This window comes from Zootoca vivipara, chromosome 11 (genome assembly GCF_965207765.1).
Source record: "Zootoca vivipara chromosome 11, rZooViv2.hap1.1, whole genome shotgun sequence".
NCBI lineage: Eukaryota > Metazoa > Chordata > Lepidosauria > Squamata > Lacertidae > Zootoca > Zootoca vivipara.
In genome coordinates, this window is record NC_142594.1 from 30,781,028 (window position 1) to 30,802,530 (window position 21,503).

General features: G+C 43.0%; 1 protein-coding gene and 1 long non-coding RNA gene across 2 annotated transcripts in view; one reads left to right on the top strand and one right to left on the bottom strand.

The window, feature by feature from the left end:
- Positions 1–2,749: 2,749 nt before the first annotated feature.
- Positions 2,750–5,242, bottom strand: LOC148684244 (uncharacterized). Its single transcript, XR_015946354.1, has 2 exons — positions 5,030–5,242; positions 2,750–3,909 (listed from the first exon to the last, which is right to left on the bottom strand). It is a non-coding gene; the product is annotated as an uncharacterized LOC148684244 (long non-coding RNA).
- Positions 5,243–5,317: 75 nt separating this feature from the next.
- SLC25A13 (solute carrier family 25 member 13) overlaps positions 5,318–21,503 on the top strand; it is a 110,496-nt gene continuing 94,310 nt past the window's right edge. The window contains exon 1 of the mRNA XM_035129397.3: positions 5,318–5,369. Within this exon, the coding sequence (XP_034985288.2) occupies positions 5,358–5,369 (12 nt within the window). The 5' untranslated portion in view covers positions 5,318–5,357. The remainder of the gene's footprint in view (positions 5,370–21,503) is intronic.

Sequence of the window (21,503 nt, forward strand, 5' to 3'; positions counted from 1 at the left end):
TGATTTTTTGGATGTTGAGCGATAGGCCAGCTCTTCATAAGCTTCTGTGAAGATACTTAGGATGGTTTGGAGGTCATCCTCTCAGTGTACACACACTACGTTGTCATCAACATACTGAAGTTCTACGATGTAAGTTATGCTAACCTTACTCTTTGCTTTCAGCCTATACAGGGATTGGTTTTGCTCCCTGCATTGTTCTTAAAGCTGTCGAGTGGTGAAAGTCATGTTCACTGTCCCCTATGAAGGTCGAAAACCATTTGGGATATTGTTAGGAGATGTTTTGCGAAGATCCTTGCAAGAATTTTGGCGGCCGCAGCTAATAAAGAGATGCCTTGATAGTTTCCACAATCCGTTCTATCACCTTTTTAAAAAAGAGATTAATGATTTTTGCATCCCTAACGTCTGTTGGAATCTCCTCTCTCTTCCAGATGTTTTCGATGGGCTTGTGAAGTTATGTAAGTTCAATTCCTTCTGCTTTGAAGACTTCGGCAGGTATCCCATCAGGTCCATTGGCTTTATTGTTTTTCAATTGGTTAATAGCTGTACTCAACTCTCCCAGATTTGGAGATACTGCAAGCTCATCTCTAATCTGTTTTTGTGGAATTTGTGAGTGGAGCTCAGCAGCTACAGGGGAGTTGCAGTTAAGGAGTGGAGTTGCAGTTAAGGTAGTGGAGTGGCCAGCCAGACCTCTTAGGGCAGGCATAGGCAAACTTGGCCCTCCAGATGTTTTGGGACTGCAACTCCCATCATCCCTGACCACTGGTCCTGTTAGCTAGGGATGATGGGAGTTGTAGTCCCAAAACATCTGGAGGACTGAGTTTGCCTATGCCTGTCTTAGGGGATAGATTCCAAAGTTGTGGTGCTATGTCAAAGAAACTAAAGTATAGGCTTTTATTTCATGCAACCAAGGCTGCAACCATATGCAGAATAAGTCCCAGGTGGGAGTAAGTCAATTCAAACAGATTTAGTTCTGAGGTCATGTACTGAGTTCATTTAAAGGACTGAACTGTAAATATTTAGTTATGCTTAGAGCAAACAACTGGAAGTCTCACGGATTTCACTGAGTCCATTCAAAGCATGACTAAACCTAGATTCAACCATACACCTCTATCCTGTTTATGTCTGAATGGAAATTATGGACATCAGATATGCAGTCTTTCTGGCACTCAGTGTTTCATTGGCTATTAGTTTAAATCTATTTTGATAGTATTTTCACTTCTCTTTTGTCATTGGCATCTTGCATTTATGCAAATCTTTTACCAGCTCAGAATAACAATGATTTAACTCAGGGGACAGAAATTGCTTAATGGTTGAATGCGATTAATCATGTACAAATGATTGAATAATATTTCCTCTCTCTTGATTGCTAAAATCCTACAGGGGAAAAAAACCTCAATTCATTGTCTCTGGAGAGTTATTGATGGTCACTGACTAATTGTGGACAAAAAAATAATATTAGTAGTCCATTACAGTCTGATAACTATTCCAAGCATATATGACACATTTGAGTTGATATGTATTCTGAGCATGTACTCCAATAATTCTCTCATCAGAGCTGCCTTGTTACCCTAACACTCTGCAGATACTGATAATTAATCAACTGCATCAAATCTTTACAGAGTAAACAAATCTGCCACATGTGAGGGATGATTATGTTTCGTGTAGTTGGGAAGATTTCCCCGCTTAATATATTCATGCCAAAGGCATCCTCAGTTGCAAAGTATTTTTGTCACTCATGGGGAAAAATTACTTTCTTCTTATTTAGAATAGATGTTCTCCACGTGTTACAGGAAAACTCTCGACTGGTGTAAATTAGAATGGTGTCCTTGAAATCTGCAGGCCTGTGCTGATTTAGGCCAGCTGAGGATCTAGCAAGCTGAATATTTATGGGACAGTTTGCAAAATGTAAGATTGTTAAACATATCTATTTTTGGTATTCTCTCCCCCCCCCACTTTCCTTTCCCCTTTTTTGCATTGTACTTGGGGATGATTGAAAAGGCTTTTCCCCTTGACTTGAGGAAACTCATCTGAGAAAGATTATTTTCAAAGTAGTTTGACAGCCTTCATACAAACTTATTCCCCGAGAACAGTTCCTCCTTAAGTGCCAAACTTTGCATGCATGTGTGTAAATCCAAGGACAATGTGGTGCTGACAGACTTCCTGGAAGAATTGTGGTGGAATCCAGAGGAGGGGGGTGGGCATTTGCATTATTCCATGTGGAGTGCAGACCCACATTGACAGACACTCTGGCATCATGTAATCCTATGAAGTGCCGGCCCTACCATTAGGCAGAAAGCTGATTCAGGCAGCAGATCCTGGGGCAACAGCAATCCCCACCCCCATCCCCTATTCCTCCGAGTTGTCTAAGCCAGCCTGCTCTGCATCTCTTAAGCTAGCCAGTTTCCCTTAAGTACCCTGAGGAAGAAGGATGCTGTCCTGTTACCAGTGCTGAAGTAAGATTCAACTGTACCTGGAATCTTGTCTCTTGCCTCAGGCAGCAAAATGTATTGGCCTGCCCTTGATACTATGTTTCACCTGATGCTACAAGTTATGTGGGTTTAAACATATTAAATTCAATGGGTTTAATTCTGCACTGGATATGGTTGCACAATGGCTGTTATAGGTAATCCTGCTTGTGTCAATGGAAGCTGCTCATTCTATTTGCAGCCCAAAGCACCACACATCAAGCTGTATTTCTCTGTATTCCCAAATACTCTGGGGCAAGTGGTTGGGGAAAAAAGAATCACAGTTTTAGGTTCAGACAGTTGAGTATTTTGGCTCAACCTTTCTGCATGTTTATTCAGAAGTTAGTCTCATCAAGTTCAGTGGTAAGTGTGCATGGGATTGCAGCCACTGGTATAGTTTTGAACATCAGTGTTTAATCTTGGGACATCTGAAGTTATAAGAAATATGTAATTTCTCTGAGTATGTGCAGTGTCTTTTATATCCATAGTACTGATTGGATCCATCTGCCCTGATGGATAACCTTAGCCAAGAACAGAACAAGGGTAGTGTGACCTCGCTGCAGCTTTTGGTATCATAGACCATGGCATCTTTCAGGACCAGTTCTGGGAGCCTGAGTTCGAGCATCTTCAAAGCCCATGACACCTTTAGTAAAGGCTGTTCTCCATTTGGAGCGCTCACAGGCCAGTGTTTCCCAGTTGTTGGTGTTTGTACTACTACTTTTTTTTTTAGATTTGCCTTGAGAGAGTCTTTAAACCTCTTTTGTTGACCACCAGCATTACACTTTCCATTTCTAAGTTGAGAATAGAGTAGCTTTGGAAGACGATAATCAGGCATCTGCACAACATGACCAGTCCAACGAAAATGGAAGAACTATGTTACAGTGGTTCCAGTCTCATCTATGTAGCCAAGTCCAGAGGGCAGCATTGGGAGAACACTTTTGGCTCCCTAGCAGTTAGACTATGGCATGCTGCAGGGCACTATTTCCCCCCCCCCAATGATAGTGCTGCAGCCAGGGCTTAGGTGATGTGGGGCAAGGTGGCATCAGTATACTGATGACACTCAGCTCCATTTCTCCACAGCATCTGAATCAAGAGTAGCTGTGTGGGCCCAGCAGTAGTGGGATGAAGGAGAACAAGTCAAACTTGTTAACAAGATGGAGGCACTGTGAGCAAATGGTTCCCATGTCTGAGGAAGTGGCCATTTTCCTGACCTAGTCAGAGTTGCATCCCCCTGAAGGAGCAGGTACACAATCTGCAGGTGCTTATGGATCCAGTTTTGTGGAGGCCTTGGTAGCCTCAGTGGCTATGAGCACCTTTGAGTGGCTTCAGCTGGCATGTGGTTGCTCCTGGCCTGAGCTTGTGAACTTGATCACAGCAGTCCAGGTAGTGAGAACTTCATGACTGGATTACTGCAATACATCCCATGTAGGACTCCCATCACCTCCTGGCAAATAGAAGGGGAAGAAATGGAGGCAGTGAGAGATTTTACTTTCTTGGGCTCCTTGATCACTGCAGATGGTGACAGCAGTCACGAAATTAAAAGACGCCTGCTTCTTGGGAGAAAAGCAATGACAAACCTAGACAGCATCTTAAAAAGCAGAGACATCACTTTGCCGACAAAGGTCCGTATAGTTAAAGCTATGGTTTCCCCAGTAGTGATGTATGGAAGTGAGAGCTGGACCATAAAGAAGGCTGATCGTCGAAGAATTGATGCTTTTGAATTATGGTGCTGGAGAAGACTCTTGAGAGTCCCATGGACTGCTAGAAGATCAAACCTATCCATTCTTAAGGAAATCAGCCCTGAGTGCTCCCTGGAAGGACAGATCGTGAAGCTGAGGCTCCAATACTTTGGCCACCTCATGAGAAGAGAAGAATCCTTGGAAAAGACCCTGATGTTGGGAAAGATTGAGGGCACTAGGAGAAGGGGACGACAGAGGACAAGATGGTTGGACAGTGTTCTCGAAGCTACGAACATGAGTTTGACCAAACTGCGGGAGGCAGTGCAAGACAGGAGTGCCTGGCGTGCTATGGTCCATGGGGTCACGAAGAGTCGGACACGACTAAATGACTAAACAACAACAACAAGGACTCCCCTCCTGCTTGGTCCAGAAACTGAAGTTAGTGCAGAATGCTGCAGCACAACTGCTGACTGGAGGGATATTTGCCCTGGCTGCCAATTCGTTACTGGGCCAAATTCAAGATACTGTATTACTATTAGCATATAAACCCCTTAACAGCTCTGGACTATTTAACTTGAAGGACTGACTCAAGTCACTGGCCACTCAACCACTTTGATTTGCAGAACCGGCCCCTTCACAATCTCACGGCTCTTGAGGATCTCACCTAGCGCCGGCAGGCATGAAGAACAGCTTCCGGGGCTTCACCCACATCAACCACTGGAATTTGCCCTGCTTTTAGGCTGCAATCCTATATACCACCCCCTTACCCGGGAACACATCCCATTTAAAGTTGATGGGCTTTACTTATGAATAAGGCACAGGCAGGAATACGCCACCCCCACCCGTATACATATGCAGCATGCAGGAGGTTAAAGTGAAAATTACCAAAAAGTAAATAAATCATAAAGTCTCTCCACGCCGCGACCTCCGGGATGGCTTTGCCCGCCGGAGCGGCTACATTTCACCTTCTTGGCCGGATAAGGAACCACGGGGAGCCCGGGAGTCGACACGCGCCACCCGGGCGGCCACGCCGAAGGACACAGGCGGATCACGCGCACCGCAGCGGGTTCCCAGGGGCCGCCGGCAGCCAATGGGCGGGCGGCGGCGGCGCGTCCTCTCTCCTGGTTGGTGCGTCTGCGAGGACGCCGCTCGCCGCTGCCGCCGCCTCCGCTCGCCTCGCCAGGGGGAAAGGGCCGGCTGCGCAAGGTAAAGCATGGCTGCCAAGGTAAGTCACGGAGCCCGGGCGGCGCGCGCAGAACAGTGCGGGCTGCTGCTGCTGCTGCTGCTGCTGCTTCTGCTTCTGCCCCGGTCACTTGCTCCCAGGGCCTCCAGGCGGCTGCCGGGAGGAAAGAAGCGGGGAGGCTGCCAGAGTTGACCTAGGGCCTGTCCTTGGCGCAGCTTGGCCCGCTTTTCTGGGGAGGGGACATCCCGCCCCCCTCGGGGGAAGGGCCAAGCCGAGGCCAGCTGGTCGTGCTGCTTCCGGAAACCCCAAAGAGGAGGCGAGGCCTCAGGCCTTTTGGCTAGCGTGCAGATTTACCAGCAAGCGCCTCCGCCCCCTGTCTCCCCCCCCAACCGAGAGGTTCCGGGGCTGAGGGCTGCTTCCTAAAAGCGTAGCCCACAGGCCTATTTTGCTCGCCCAGCGTCCCCGTTTCCCAACAGGGGCCGGAGAGATGCTTCTAGGGACCCCAGCAGCAGGTTCCTCTCCGCTCTTGCTGCCTTCCCTGACATTCGTAGGTACACTGCCTTTGTGCATGGAGGTTCTGTTTCGCTGTCAAGCTCCAGAGCCATGGATGGAAGTTGGAATCTTGCTTCCCTCTGGCAGCGTTCATGGAGATGTTGAAACTTCCTGTGCTGAGAGGAGAATGCTCTGGGTGTGTTCAAAGACAGCTTTATATGGTTGCTTCATTGGCACTTAACACTAGAAAGTGGGTCCTGGGGCTAAGGCCTAGCACAGTAAGTCTTGACTGGCAGCACTAGTTAGAGCCACAATGGTACCTGCCTTCAGTGCGGTGTTTGCTCCATAATTAGGATGAGCCTTGAGATTTCTGTAAAATGCCTCTGTGTTACAATGAAGTGACTTTGAAGGCCCATGTCCACCTGCAGTCCTTTTCAGTTTGCAAAGCACACTTATCTCAGAAACAGGACTGTTTATTTTCCAATATATAAATCCATTATACACATTTATGGGAGCTGTGCAATATAGCTTCGCAGTTTTCTTTTTTTAAAAAAAATACTGTCCCAGCTATAGTGCCTGTACAGTTTGGAGCATTGAGACCAACACAAAGGTCACATTTATGTAAGAACTTTGGTTTGAACATTGATAGTCACCTGACTTCCATTGACAGTTTTCCAAGTTCAGATAGTTAAGAGGCTGAAGGCTGCCTGTCAGCCAGAAGGAGAAATGTCTTAAAGTTACCTTGAAAAACCAAACACAAACGTTCTGGCAAGGTGGTGGCAGTTTGTGCAAAGCTACAATAGAATGCTAGGAAAATCCTATGCTTAAAGACACCTTGTATATTCTGCAGCCTTACAAACCCTACAAACAGAATGGTGTTTGACTGCACTGAACATGCTGTGCATTATAGACAGCCAAGGAAGCAGAATGAATGAGTGAATTAAATCAAAGGCCTTGCATCACTTGGTAGCCCATTCACACATATAAAGTATACATGCAAACTGTCATTCACACAATATACTAGAGACAGAAGATCTCTACAGTTAAGTGCATGTTCAGCTGCTGTCCATCAAGCATATTCTAAGCAGAAATAGAGAAATCTTAAAGTCATACTTGAACCACACCTTGTTCTCCTGTAAATGTAGTAAAACCCTAGTTAATAAACTATTTCAAGTTTTCCCAGAAGCAATTATGTGAGTGCTTAAAAAGAATATTCTAAACATTTTTTTTTAAAAAGTAAAAGGTTGCTAGCACTGTTTTTGGCAATTGCTGACAAACATCTGCCTATTAAACCACATTAAAGCCACCCCTGTTCAGAACCCTGATCCTTAATGTTGCCATAGCTGCCTGCGGTGCTATGATAAAGTGATCACACCCTAAGAGAAGCCACTGTGTTGTATTGATTATAACCTGCTTATGGGTGTAGAGCAGCCTTCCCCACTGTGTTATTCTCCAGATGTTTTGGACTACAACTCCCAGGTTTCAAAGCCAAAACCCTAATCATGGCTATGTGGATGTAAGTCCTGTTGAAAGCAATAGATTTGCTCAAGTTTAGCAAGTTTTAAGTGTGTTAAGGGTGTGGATCGGTTTGCAGAGCATAATGAGGATCAGTCCTTTACAACCATCTACTCTGACACTTTTGCTCTAGAGCTGACCACCTCGTATTTATCTATTTTTTTTTTAAAAAAAGTAAGTAAAAATCCATAGTTGCCTTGGGTAGATTGACAAGTCAGGTTATCCTTCATAGGAATGCTTCATGTTACAACATGCCTGGAGGAATATGTGGTAGAAACCTCTCAGTAGATGTTTATATTTAGGTGTGTTTATGTTGCATTGCACATAGTGATTTTGCTTGCAGGAAAACAGTATACAATTGCGAGAGGAAGCCTTGGTTGACTGTAGCTCCTCACCATAGTTGTACACAGTGAACTGTATATATGCAGTGGGACTATCGAAATTATGCAGACTTAAAATTGTGAACACTACCAGTTTTGAATGCTTTCCTTTCTTTAAGATGGTATCTAAACCTTATGCACTTCTGGCATTAAGTCAAACACAATTGCCATTCCGAGTTCCAGTGCTAGGATTGTAGGTTTGTGCTGTAGAGCAGGGGTGGCCAACTCCCAAGAGACTGCGATCTATTCACAGAGTTAAAAACTGGCAGTGATCTACTCCCTTTTGGGGTTCAGGTCAAAGTTGCTGAGCTTTTTTTAGGGAGGAGGAAAGCCCTTTTTTTTTGGAGTGCAGGGCAAAAATGTTGAGCTTCTTTTGGGCGAGCCTAAGTTGTTGAGCTTCTTTGGGGGCAGCCAGTGATCTACCACAGACGTCCAGTGATCTACCGGTAGATCACAATTTACCTGTTGGACATGCCTGCTGTAGAGATATAGGGTAGAGTGAAGCCCCTCTTTGAATCTGTAGAGCTTCCTGGGCACTGACAGTTTTCAATTCAGTACTGGAAGCTCAGGCTGCGTATCATCCTAGTCTTTTCTTAGCTCCATGTTTTCCCCTCCCATCACAAATTCTAGAAACTTTGGAATGAAAGCTAAGCTTTTCTGTGTTCTTGGAAGAGTGTTCTGACTGCTGTCTTAAGAGTGTTTTTAAATGGGCCCTGGACAATTGGCATGCTTACAGGTGACATGGTATATATATAGTGTTTTCTAAACATAGCATTCCATAGAGATCTGAATTATTTCTTAGTATATATATGCGGGGGGGGGGGGGAGGCAGTGTTTTCCTTGAAAAAGGGTCAGAGGTTTAATGAACTGAAGTGTTACATTATGGTGGAAGGTGCAGAAGGACACTGAGAAATAAGTAGAGTCAGATTGTAGTACAGCATTGCAGGAATTTTGATCCTGCATGCAAACTACTAGAGGGGCTGCCTAATTCATTACATTTATTTAATATGCGGTCCCAGGATGGATTGGGTTGTGGGTGGCGCTGTGGGTTAAACCACTGAGCCTAGGGCTTGCCGATCAGAAGATCGGCGGTTTGAATCCCCGCGATGGGGTGAGCTCCCGTTGCTCGGTCCCAGCTCCTGCCAACCTAGCAGTTTGAAAGCACGTCAAAGTGCAAGTAGATAAATAGGTACCGCTATAGCGGGAAGGTAAACGGTATTTCCGTGCGCTGCTCTGGTTCGCCAGAAGCGGCTTTGTCATGCTGGCCACATGACCTGTAAGCTGTACGCTGGCACCCTTGGCCAATAACGCGAGATGAGCGCCGCAACCCCAGAGTAGGTCACAACTGGACCTAATGGTCAGGGGTCCCTTTACCTTTACCTTTACCCAGGATGGATTACGTGGACATCAGTACTGTACAATAAAATAAAATATGCAATACATAAGCATTACTGGAGTATAAACTAAACTGTAGCAACAGCAGTTAGAAATGGCAAAAACACTACGATGAAAGGCGTATTCTGATCTCATCTGCCACCACCAGAGGTCTGTGCAAAAAAGGGTGCATCTTGATGACACATCATGGGCGTAGCCAGGATTTTTGTTTGGGGGGGGGCAGAACCTCAGTTAGCTATTAATTTTTACATACCGGTAGCTAACTGAGGTTCTACATCCATGCCAGACTTCAAAATTTGTATAGTGATGTATCTTGGAGGGGAGGGCATTCCCCAACCTGGGGGCCACCACACTGAAGCTCAAAGGTTCAGGCTGAGTTGTGTGAAAATACTCCTCTGATCTAGCCCAATAATGTTCTGTTTGATTTTTCTCTTCAGCCAAACAATGGATTGGTGAGTCGTGGGTATTTTTCTGAGTCGTTGATATTCCTACCCACCCCCCACATTTGCCTGAGACCTGTCCTGTGTCAGCATCCTGCATGACGGCTTTTTAAAATTAATTTTATTCATTTTTGTATACCCTCAAACTCATGCATCCTCTTGCATTGTTCTTTAAATTGATGTGTTTAAGGTTATCAGATTGTTTTCTCCCCCCCTCCCTTGCAAAAGAACACAACCCACTTTGATGCATAGGGTATTTGAGAGTGAATAGAACTTTAAAAAAAAATGCAGTTTGCTAATGTAAGTACCGTACTCTTTGTTATGGCCTAGTATAGAAAGATTGGATCAGGCTGCAGGTACCAACTCACCAGTTGAAAACCACTGCACAGACTTGTAAAGTTAACTAGCCTGCAAAAAACAAAGTACTTGCCTGTTAAGGGGCAACTAACCTGTGTTTCAGGCAGTTTGCAGAGGATGGACTCCTCTTCCTCCAACTTGCGCAGAAGAATCACCATGGTATCACAGTAATACCAAAAAAGCCTGGCTGGGGCCAAATTGGCTACATTTTAGCCCCATTTTAAAACCTGACTTTTTACTCAGGCGTTTGGACCATGTTGAGTATTTGACATGCTTGTGCCATTGGTTGGTATTGCATATTTTAAGATTCCATGCCAAATATTAACAGATTATTATGTTTTATGGTTTTGGGTGCTCCCAAGAATGGTTGCTTTCTGCCCCCTGATCAACTGATAAATACAGTCATACCATAGTTTAAGTACGCTTCGGTTTGAGTACTTTCAGTTTAAGTACTCTGTGGACTCGTCTGGAACAGATTAATCCACTTTCCATTACTTTCAATGGGAAAGTTTGCTTCAGGTTAAGTACTCCGCAGATCGCCTGGAACGGATTAATCCACTTTCCATTACTTTCAATGGGAAAGTTCGCTTCAGGTTAAGTTCGCTTCAGGTTAAGTACAGACTTCCGGAACCAATTGTGTACTTAAACCGAGGTACCACTGTCTATATAGTGGATTAGTAGTGTTTTAATTAGATCCTAGCCTCTTAGCTTGCCAGTAAATGAATAATGCCAAATGCACTGATGGTAGAGACTTGTGTCTCCCCTTTCCACCAGTGTTTCTGTCCTTGTTGCGGAGGCAGAGACTTTATCAGTTTGTCTGTAGCTAGCATGGAAACTAAATGAGTTGGTAGCCTCCTCCATCATCTCTCTCACTTGCATAGAAGTCCTGGTCACCCGTGGCAATCAGGCAAGGTTTTGAATGCAATGATGGTTTTGCGCAGAGTCCAGCGAAACAAATAGGAGTTACATTCTGCTCTGACCGGCTTCCTTGTAGGAAAGGAGAGAGTAAAATCTGGGTGCAGCTGTGGTGTGTCATTTATAGCACAGGCATTGTGCAGGAGAATTTCCTTGTTAATTGCATCCTTAATCCTCCAGATTAAGCAAGACATTCCCAAACTGCGCTGTATTTATACTGGATACTAAAAACATATATCCCTCTTTTATCCAAATACAAACTCAAGGCAACCTGACAACAATTTAAAAACAAAACAAATACAGAAAAAAGTAGCAGATAACAAAACAGTAAAAACACAAACTGTATTTTGGAAATGCCTCCAGAAACAAAGGCTGCATATACACCGTACATCTAAGGCACATTTAAAGCTCACTCCCAAAGAATCATTGGAACTGTAGCTTGTTATGGGTGCTGGGAATTGTAGTTCTGCGATGGGTAAACTACCGTTTCCAGGATCCTTTATTGGGGGCAGGAGAGAGAAAAGGGAATGTGCTTTAAATGTGTACACAGCCAAACCCGTCTTAAGAGAGTAGTTTTAAAAAGTGAGCTGTGAAAAAGCCAGGCACATTTCTAGGAAGATTCCACCACCATATAGACTTTCCCAGTTGTTCCCGGTAGTTGAACGTTTATGAGAAGGAGGCAGGGGGCAGCAAAAAGAGCAGAGTTCTCAAGCAGAGATCTGAAACTGGTTCATATGGTAGAGTCATGGAATTCTTATGAGTTGGAAATGACTTTTGAGGTTTAAACCCTTCTCCAGGCTAACCCCTTGCTCAGTGCAGGAGGCAACTGCAGCAACCCTGGCAGATGGCCATCCAGCCTCTGCTTAAATACCTCCTCTGAAGAAGAGCCCACCACTTCCTGATTATAAGTTTGTGAAACCTTTCCCATTAAGTACTCAGAATGCCTTGTGCAGGAGGTACACCATAGGCATGTACGTCACAATAAACCTTTGTTTTATACCATTGACCTGCACAGATTATGATGGTACATTTTGAAAATTTACAACTTGCTGGACAACAGAGGCTGTTAAGGGGTAGAGGAGGAGGAGGAGGAAGAGGAGGAAGAAAAAGAAGAAGAAGAAGAAGAGAGGGAACTTGCCAGCCCTTTTTGCACATTGAACTAGCTCTGAAACAGAGATCTGAGAGCGCAGCTGCATGTCCTCCACTGTGCTTGTGGAGCGTTCTCAGACTGAAAACACGAACTTTGTGCTAACACCCAAGTTCCTGTCCTCCGGGTAATAGTCTTGTTTTGTGAGTTAATGCTACTGTTCTTATAATGATTCTGATTTGGGCCATGTACAAAATTTACAATAACAGATCCAACGATGTGGTGACTAAGAATAGATTTATGCACCTGACTTTTCCCTATCACACTGTGATTCCAAGAACACATTGTGAAAAGAATGACAGGCCAAAATGCTTGTTTTTATAGCTGATAAGTCCTGCTGTGCTACATCTGAAAAGCCTTGACTTGTGTGTGAATATATAGCCTTGGCTATTAAGTAAGTAATTCTTTTTATTCCAGCTCTGGGTAAGAATTCTTAGTACTATTTATTAATTTATCATGCACAGAACAGGAAAATGATGGGGCTGCTTCACAGATTATGTGACAGGGAGCTATGGCCTAGCAGTGTTAACACTGTAGCGTGAACACTTGACTCATGCATATATATGTTGTTCTTCTGTGATATCAAATATGATACACAAGTCATAATCTCATTTACCAGTTAAGGAAAAATGTTTGATGCATGGTTGTGTGAAGCTTTCAGCCTTGAGTCCTGTGAGGGGGGGAAAGGCAGGACATAAATTAATAATAATGTCAAAGAAAAGATGCTCTGTAACACAGATAAATGAGTTTCAATAGGTGTCAGTACACGGAACTGACACTTCTCATTGATAGCATCCACCCTCTGGAATGCCATCCCTTAGTTAATTTTTGAGATGGCAGTAGTAGCAACCTTTGAACATCTCCACTTCCTGTGACCCAAACTTTCCTGGACACTGAGGAAATTTTATTTCTGTGTTTGCTACACTGCCTAGTTTCATTTGTGAGATATAGCTGTGTTTGGCTTATATCTAACGTAGTTTTAAAAAGATTTTATCAGAGGTTGTTTTAATTTATATGAAAACAGGGAGCTTTTTATTGTATTAAACCATATATAACTTTAAAAAATAAGTAGATAAAAGCTGATGCAGCCTTGCTTTGGTGTAAGCCACTCTTCTGTTCCAACTGGATTAATTCTCAGTCTTGGAGGTTGGCTGGAGCAAGACCACACATAAAGGTCCACTGCAACCTCAGGTCTAAAACAAAATAGCACCAAGCAGTAATAAAGAGAGCCCCCAAACAGGGTCCAGGTGAAGCTGAGGTTCAGCAGAGTAGCCCTGAATCAGACATAATCCAAAGGCAGAGTCCTAAGGCTGAGCTAGGAAGATCAGGATAAATGCAAATCAGGTTGCCAGAGTAAGAAGCATAAACGTATATTAGTTCTAGTAACTATCAGACCTCAATGTAACAACAACAACTGATTTATATGCTGCCCATCTGAATGGGTTGCCCTAGCCACTCTAGGCGGCTTCCAACATCAAACACAGTACAACATCAAACATTAAAAACTTTTCTATACATGTGGTTTATAAGACTGGCTTCCCACACTCTGCCCCAAGTCATTTGCTTCACGAGCTACCTCTCCAGGAACCCTTTACTGCTGAGGAGTTATTTCCAAGGATCACTTTACTCTTGAGTAGCACAGTGACTTTGGGCTTTCAGGTGTATTCCCCTTTGTTGACCAGCTGCTGCTTTCAAGGTCTGAGGATGATTTAACCTCCTTCTCAGCCTCAGACAGAGAGACCTCTCCAAGAGTTCTTGAGGGTCACCCTATGGAGGCCGTTCTGGCGAGGCCTCTCTCCAGCTCCCTGAATATCATGGGCTTCAGGATCAGTGCTGTAGATCTTTGACCTGCAGATTCCAATGTGTTTTCTGAATGCGTCCTCCCAGGCAAGCACTGTTGTCTTATGCTGCTAATATCACACCTGGGACAGTTTAGAACAGGGATGGGGAACCTTTGGACCTCCAGATGTTTAACTCAGGCCTGGTAAGGGATGATGGGCCATGTAGTCCAGCAACATCTGGGGGCTCTCTATCCCTGTTCAGAGCACGTGATAAGCCTTTTTGCTCCCTGCTGGGAACCCAGGCTCTAAAATGGGAGCGTTGTTCTCTTGTACTTCCGCAAGGGAATGCTTACTATGTGCTGAGCATTGGGGCATCGAAGAGCGCTAGGCCTGCCCCTGCCTCACAGTAGAATTTCACTTGGATAATTACATTATCTTGTGTTACAGCAAGAGGCCTAATTGGCTTGGGCCATGATCTGTAGGTCTCTGAGTAGCATAATGCCTAATCCTGTCCAGGTGCTGGAGTTCGTTGCAGATTAGGCATTGGAGATTAACCACTTAACACTGCAGGCCTCAAGAGACTCTGAAATGTTTTTGTTTTTTTAAAAAAGGGACACTATAATAACCTTTTATTTTGGCCGAAGTAATTCAGTATAAGTAGGGGGGGGGAGGGATCCTTGCCGAAAAACATTTGAATGGGATGCGTGGATTTTGTGACAAATTTTAGGGCGTTTTTAAAAGTTCGGTGTGGTAAAATGAGTATATTATGTGACTATAAGAAACACCAAAACCCTGCTATCCAGTGGAGGTTGGTTGATTTGGGAGAATGAGGCCTTGACCCACCAACCTCACTCTGCCCTCAGCCAGCCTCCACCTGTTTATTTTGTTATATATAATTTATAACCCACTTGGGGCTTGTCCACACTTCCTCTTGTGCCTAGAGAGCAGTTTTCGATTTCCCCCGCTTCTCTTCAGTGCCAAATCACGGCAAACGTCAATCCGTGCTTTGGTTCAGCAGTAAAGATCAGGTATTCCCAGGGGTATGTGGTGGGATAAGTGTAAGTCTGGATGAGTCCTTAATCTCAGTGTTGTTGCCCCTTGTAGAACTCAGCAGGGAGTAAGATGGCGACAAAATCGTCTGCGGTTGACTCTGGCTTCCAGTGCAAGAAGTGTGATTGGAGAACAAGGATGCATTTCAGCCAGCCAAAAACATTAAAGGAGGATGCAAAGCTGGGCTTTTGAGAAAGGTGGCTTAGGCGGGTGTGTGGCCTGGGGGGGGGGTCCTGAGGACCACCTAGAGAGGCCCGAGGGGGCCTGAGGCTCCCCATTTCTGAAGTAGCTGGTGATGTGGAGACCCTGGAGAGCTGCCTCCTGTCAGATTAGACTGTATTGGGCTAAACAAATAGTCAGGGCTGGTGTAAGGAATCTTATTTTATTCCTATATTCCATTAGAAACACTGCGATGACTTCATGATAATGTGTTTAGCAATGTAGTGTTGGGACGTAGTGTTTTCAAGGCAAAGAAACGCAATTTAAATTTCTTCTGTATACTTTGCAAAGTATCCAATCCATCTCAGCCATTTCCTGCAATATCAAGCTGCCCTGGTAGAAGCAGTTTATTTTGGAATAAAAGAAATTGAAACTGTAGCTTTGTTAAGCCACTAAGAAGAATGCTGCCGGTACATTTTTCATAACATTTTAAAATAATCCCATGCTTTTTACATGCTTTTAGAAGCACGCAGCTGAGTCATATACTTTACCAAAAATGTTACTCTGGCCTGCATAAATGGTGGTGAAGTAGGATAATATTGCTCATAAGAAGTAGGCAGCTGGCATTTTCCCTTTTAAAAAAGAAAACAAGAAAATAACACTTGGAAGTGGGGGGGGGACATGTAAAAAGGATGAATTTTGAGAAGCTGTACAAAAGAGAAAAATGGATTATTTCGACTGCCTGAGTAGTGTCCGTTTAAGTGACGATTGACAAGTAGATTATAAATCTTGGAAGAGGTTTAGCTGTTGCACTTGCTCACAAGCATGAGAAACATTTGTCCAGATTTGATAACCGGGTTCATTTATACTGGAACTTTAAATATGTGCTTTATTTGGAAAAGAGAAGTAGAATACGTTTTGCCCATGTCTGAGTCCGACCTGAAAGGTTTTCACATCACAAGACAGAAAACTCAGATCACAACTCCCAGTTCCATTTAGATCCGTTGTTGCTGATATTTCTGGTGGTGTGTCCTTAACATGTCATTGGTTAGCTTATTTTTGTGCCAAAGTGTGGACTGGTTTTGGTAATAGACAGAGTTTAGCCGACTTTTAAGTTTTGTAAACAAAATTTTACAGTTTGATTTACCTTTGTTAGTTTCCCAGTTGGGTACATGCTCCTATAACATCTAAGCAGCTCAGAGTCCATTTTTCCTCCACCACCAATCTGAGAGGAGGAGGAAGATTTGATTAACTTCCGTTGTGACTATCACTTAGTGTTTCCTTCATCCTTTTGTAATTTTATTTTATTTGCATGCTGCCTTTCCACGCATGAAGTGACACAAACGTTCACAAAGTGGTTTTCAACAAAGAGAACAACAGTACACCCAAAAATCAACAACAAAAAGAAAATGATGATGATGATGATGATAGGAATACTAAAACAACAACATAACCACACACACACACACACACACACACACACACAGCATTGAAATGATATTTTTTGTAACAACATTAGATTAGCAGCAACATTAATGAGAAATCTGCAATTGTAAAATGCACTTTGTGTCTCTAACCTCAGTCAAACATGGGAGAATGTCTGAAAGCCATTTGAAATGATTCCCATAAGTAGGAATTATTTGCCTAGTCCCAGCACGCTGCACAACCCAAATTCAATTTTGGTTTTCACAACTGAGACGTACTGAATTTTGAATAATTTTCACTTTTCCATTAATGTCGTCATTTGTCACTGACATTAAGTCAGGCTGCTTGTCAGTTCACTTTTTTATAGTACAATCTGCCATGGCATGTCAGCTGAGATAGTGATTGTGAATTAGTCCCTTGTTGATATGAAGTAAATTTTCTTGTTTCAGAGATAAACATAATGATAATTGGATTTCCATTTGACCATTATCGGTAGTTTGATGCCCAGTATAACAATTTCCTGCCTATTTGTTTTTCCATGAGAGTCCAGCATAACTTCTGCTAAATATTAGGATTGCAGTTACTATGCTTAAGAATACTGCTGTGTATAATCGGCTGATGTTTCTCTCTTGTGCTTCGGACCTAACTAGTGCTATTTTGGCTATGAAAGCATTCTCACTCAGAGAAGCAAGTTCACTGTTAGTATATAGGATTATACTAACATTTCTATGTTTTCCTTTATACTAGTATATAAAGTCCTCAGCCCTTGAATTTCCCAGTAATTTTAGGCTATTTGCTCTTATAAAAATGCTCCTCCTTTTTCAGTCAAAATAAAACACAATTCACTTCTTTTCCCCAGAACCCTTCCTGCTATTGCAGTGGAAATGGTCTGTCTGAGAGTTGCCCTGGATCTTTTAACTTCATTTTAAATCTGATTGAGTTCCAGGCTTGACCGGCTTGACGTCATACGTTGTTTCCATGGCAACCAGCTGATCTCATAAAAATAGGGTATAAAGCCGGATCTGGAAAGAGAAGTAAATATATCACTTTAACCAACCAATCAACCAAAATTCTTATGTACCTGAAAATTCAGTTAATGAAGTATTTATTTAACAAAAGGAAACCAAATCTACAGACACAATTGTTTCTGAACCAAGTTTGTGTTTCGAAGCTTTCAGTGTACGAGTGGATTTTAATTACTATCAACAGACATGTCAATTTTTTTGGTGTGTGTGTTTGTGGCAGTTATAATTAAGTCTTCCTAACAGCTGTTTTTGCTGTTCTTTCAGCCATCCAGCACCAGGCTTGCTGCCACCTAGTCTATCTCTTCTAAATCCTTAAATAATTCTTACTTTGTAGAAGCTGAAGACACTAAAAAAAAAAATACATGCATGCTTTTTATTCTTGTGCTACAGAACTAGGCAACCCGTGGCCCTCCCAGTGTTGTTCAACTCTCCTCAACCCCATGGCCAACATCTGGAGGCCCATAGCATCCTCATTCCTGCTATGTTGTGTTTGTGAAGGAAAGCTTTATACCAGCCACTGAGCATTTGAAGCTACCTTGCAAGCAAGCATACAGAGGTTTCCAGCCTACAAAATGTATTGTGAGTCTGTTGGATGGAGAGCTCCATCCTTTCTCCAGCAGTTCATTGCATTTCTCTGCTGGATTCAGAGTCCCGTTGTCTAGCACCCTGTTTGGTTTCTGTACCCAGCACCGAGTTGGTCCTGTGCCAACCTGATCACTTGTCTCCTGTGGATACCTGGCAAGTGCTGAAATGCATGGCCTGTAGACACACCGTTTGCATGCTGGATGCTGTTCATTTATTTATTTTGAATAGTTCTAAGTTTCACCTTCATCCAAAACATAGATTGTAGACAAGTGTACATCCTATGCCCTTTTAAAATGTGGTGGGGAGTTGTTTTTTTTGGGGGGGAGGGAGGTTGTTATTGGGTTGTTTTAATTTTTGTATTTTGATTTTATTCTGTAAACTGCCCTGAGACCTTCGGGTATAGGACGGTATATAAATTCAAATAAAAATAATCAGTGCTCCCCCCCCAAAAAAATGTTTAGGGGTACTGCCATTTTCCTACTCATATTGATATACTGCCCCTCAACGAGGCCAAACTTAGATTCACAAAATGTTTAGAGGTATGCGCCCCCCTGCATACTCCCTCCCCCCGAAAAAGCACGGATAGTCATCATTATCATCATCAGTACAAAACCTGGGCAAATAAAAATGCCTTAAACTAAAGAATAGTTAGTGCCAAAAAGAATACAGTGTTATCACCAGTCTTAGTTTTTTTGGGGGGGAGGTTATTACACAGCAGGAGCATAATGCATCTGGGTCGGAGGTAGATGAAAGAGAAGAGCATCCTTTGTAGATCTTGATGCACTAGTCAGAAAAGCCAATTTAAATGCCACTTTTAAAATGGATCACTACCAACTAGTTTTTACCATTCCTGGCCTTGAGAACTCCCGGTTCACAACAGAGTACTGTTGCTATCTTTGGGTGCAATTCATATCCTACTGAGGCCAATGGCAAAACTTTTTCATGAAGTCAGCTTTCATATTCTTTGGTATGACTGCAAATGGAGAACTCAGAGTTTGTTGGACTGCAACTCCCATTGGCTTTGCTGACTGAATCTGACAGCAGTGTACCTATATTCTCATGGCATATACAGTGGTAGCTTGGTTCTCGAACTTAATCCATTCTGGGAGTCTGTTCGACTCCCGAAACCGTTTGAAAAACAAGGCACGGTTTCCGATTGGCTGCAGGAGCTTCCTGCACTCAATTGGAAGCCGCGTCGGACGTTCGGCTTCCGAAAAACGTTCGCAAACTAAAACACTTACTTCCTGGTTTGCAGCGTTTGGGAGCCAATCTGTTTGGGAACCAAGGTACACTGTACATAATTTGCTGCAGCATGTTTACAAAGAGAGAGTGGCTTTCTAAATAAGTCCTGATTTTATTTTCCAGCAGCATAATACATTCGAACCAGAGTGGTACCGTACAGGCGTTCATTTTGCTTTTTTAACTCTAAAGAAATATTCTTGACTTTGAGATTTCCCCCTCTTTACTATTTATAGTACAGAAAAATGTGGTTACTTGAAGGTGATGTTGTCTGTTTCCATTATGCATATGCATTTTAGTTCCCCCCCCCTCTTTTTAAAGATTCAAGAAGTGGATTCATGCATGCACATGGATTTGTACCCACTCACAAACTCAGCTACTGAGGTGTAGCATTTTGAATAGACAGGAATAGACAGATCTGATTATAAATGCAATCTTTAAAAGTTAACTTCTGTGCTCAGTCAAAAAAGAAAACATTGCACTGAAACAAAATGCATTTACCTGTCAGTTATTTTTACATAGTTCCTGTCACACAATTATTAGGTGGGGCACTTTATCTATAGGATTTTATTTTCCCCAGCCCAGTTCCTCCTCCTGCTTATTCATGACAAGGGTTCCACAAATGGGACAGTCTTTCTAGTAAATTAGTGCAGCAAACTTTTGTACTAAATAACCTCCACTCCTGCATATTTTACCCAACTTGCCTTGCTAAGTTGATCTACATAATCCAACTGTGATGACTTTGAAACCCAACCTTGACAAGTTGGAACAGATTGAGTGGGTTGTACCCAATGGTGGATTGTCATTAGCAGAAAGCTCTTGTGCTCCTGTGAAGTGAGATACCTAATTTTCACTGGTCTGCCCCTACCCAATCATATGTTGGTGAGGATTGGGAGATCTTCCAGAACAAGTTATGGTGAAGAAGGTTGGAGTAGGCAGATGGGATTGTTGACAATTGGATTATGAGTGAAAGCACTTTTCCACCAAGGCAGCCTTTCACAAACTGGTGTCCTCCCGATGTTTTGGACTCCAGTTGCCCTCCTCTCCAGCCAGATGCTGAATGGCCTATCTGGAATGCAGTTGTCACCCAAAACATCTGAGGGCACTAGGTTGGGGGAAACTGCACATGCATTGTGCCTGCTTTTCAATGATTGTCTTATCGTATGGTCTCTGATTTTAATTTTTTATGTGTTTTGACTCTATGTGGATATCATTGCTTTCCATGATATATTGGTATATAAATATTTTTATACATAAATAAAATTGGTGGTTGTCATATTGCTAGCCATGAATGACAGCAGCCTTTTCTTCCGTTCCATACTTTTGGCCATCCCTTTACAGTAGCACCATCAATAACGTTGGGGAATTCCTTACCCACAGAGGTGCGTCTGGTCACTTCACTTTCAGTGAATGCTGAAGATGCACCTGTTTTCCCTGGCTATTGGCACCTGTAATTGTAATCTGTTTTAACTGTTTTAAATTTTGTTGCAACCCACCCTGGAACCTGGCAGAGAAGGGAGGGTAATAAACCTCTGGATTTCTACCTACATAGAACATATAAACCTGCCTCCTGCGAGCCTGGTAAATATTTGCTTTTCCAGCCTAGCACTGTCTATTCTGACTGATTGGCAGTGGATCTCCAAGGTATCATTCCAGAAAAGTTTTTGATGAGTTCAAAACACACTTTTTTTGCAAGCCGTAGCAATAGCCAAGCATGTTACCGGTACCAATTACTGGGAGAAATTCAAAGTCTTTGCCTAATGCATGCTTTTATTAATGCATGTTTTTATACAGCAAATGAAAAGAGTTGCATTTTTATTTTGTTGTTTGTATTTGCGTATATAGGGCATCTATACACACAGATTAGTCTCCAAAACAAACAGTAAAGCAGCATGCTTACTGAGAACCAGACCTATACAAATTTCAAGACTTCCTAGCAAAATGGGACCAACTCAAAATCTACCCACCTTTCTATTATATTTGCTTGTTAACGGTCCTGAGGGCCTTTTATTTTTTTTAGGGCAGAAAGGCAATCTAAAATATTTTTGCAAATAAGTACCATGTGCTGTAGGACTATCAACGTGACACTCACTTTTAATTTAAAAACACCCTCATGCTGTGGATGTGAAATGAAGATAGAGGTGTTAAATTATGAAATGAAGGCATATGTCAAGTGTGGGGAACCTTTGAGTCCCCCAGATGTTGCTGAACTGCAACTCCCATCAGCCCTAGCAGACGTGGTCAGTGGCCACAGAAGATGGGAGTTGTGAT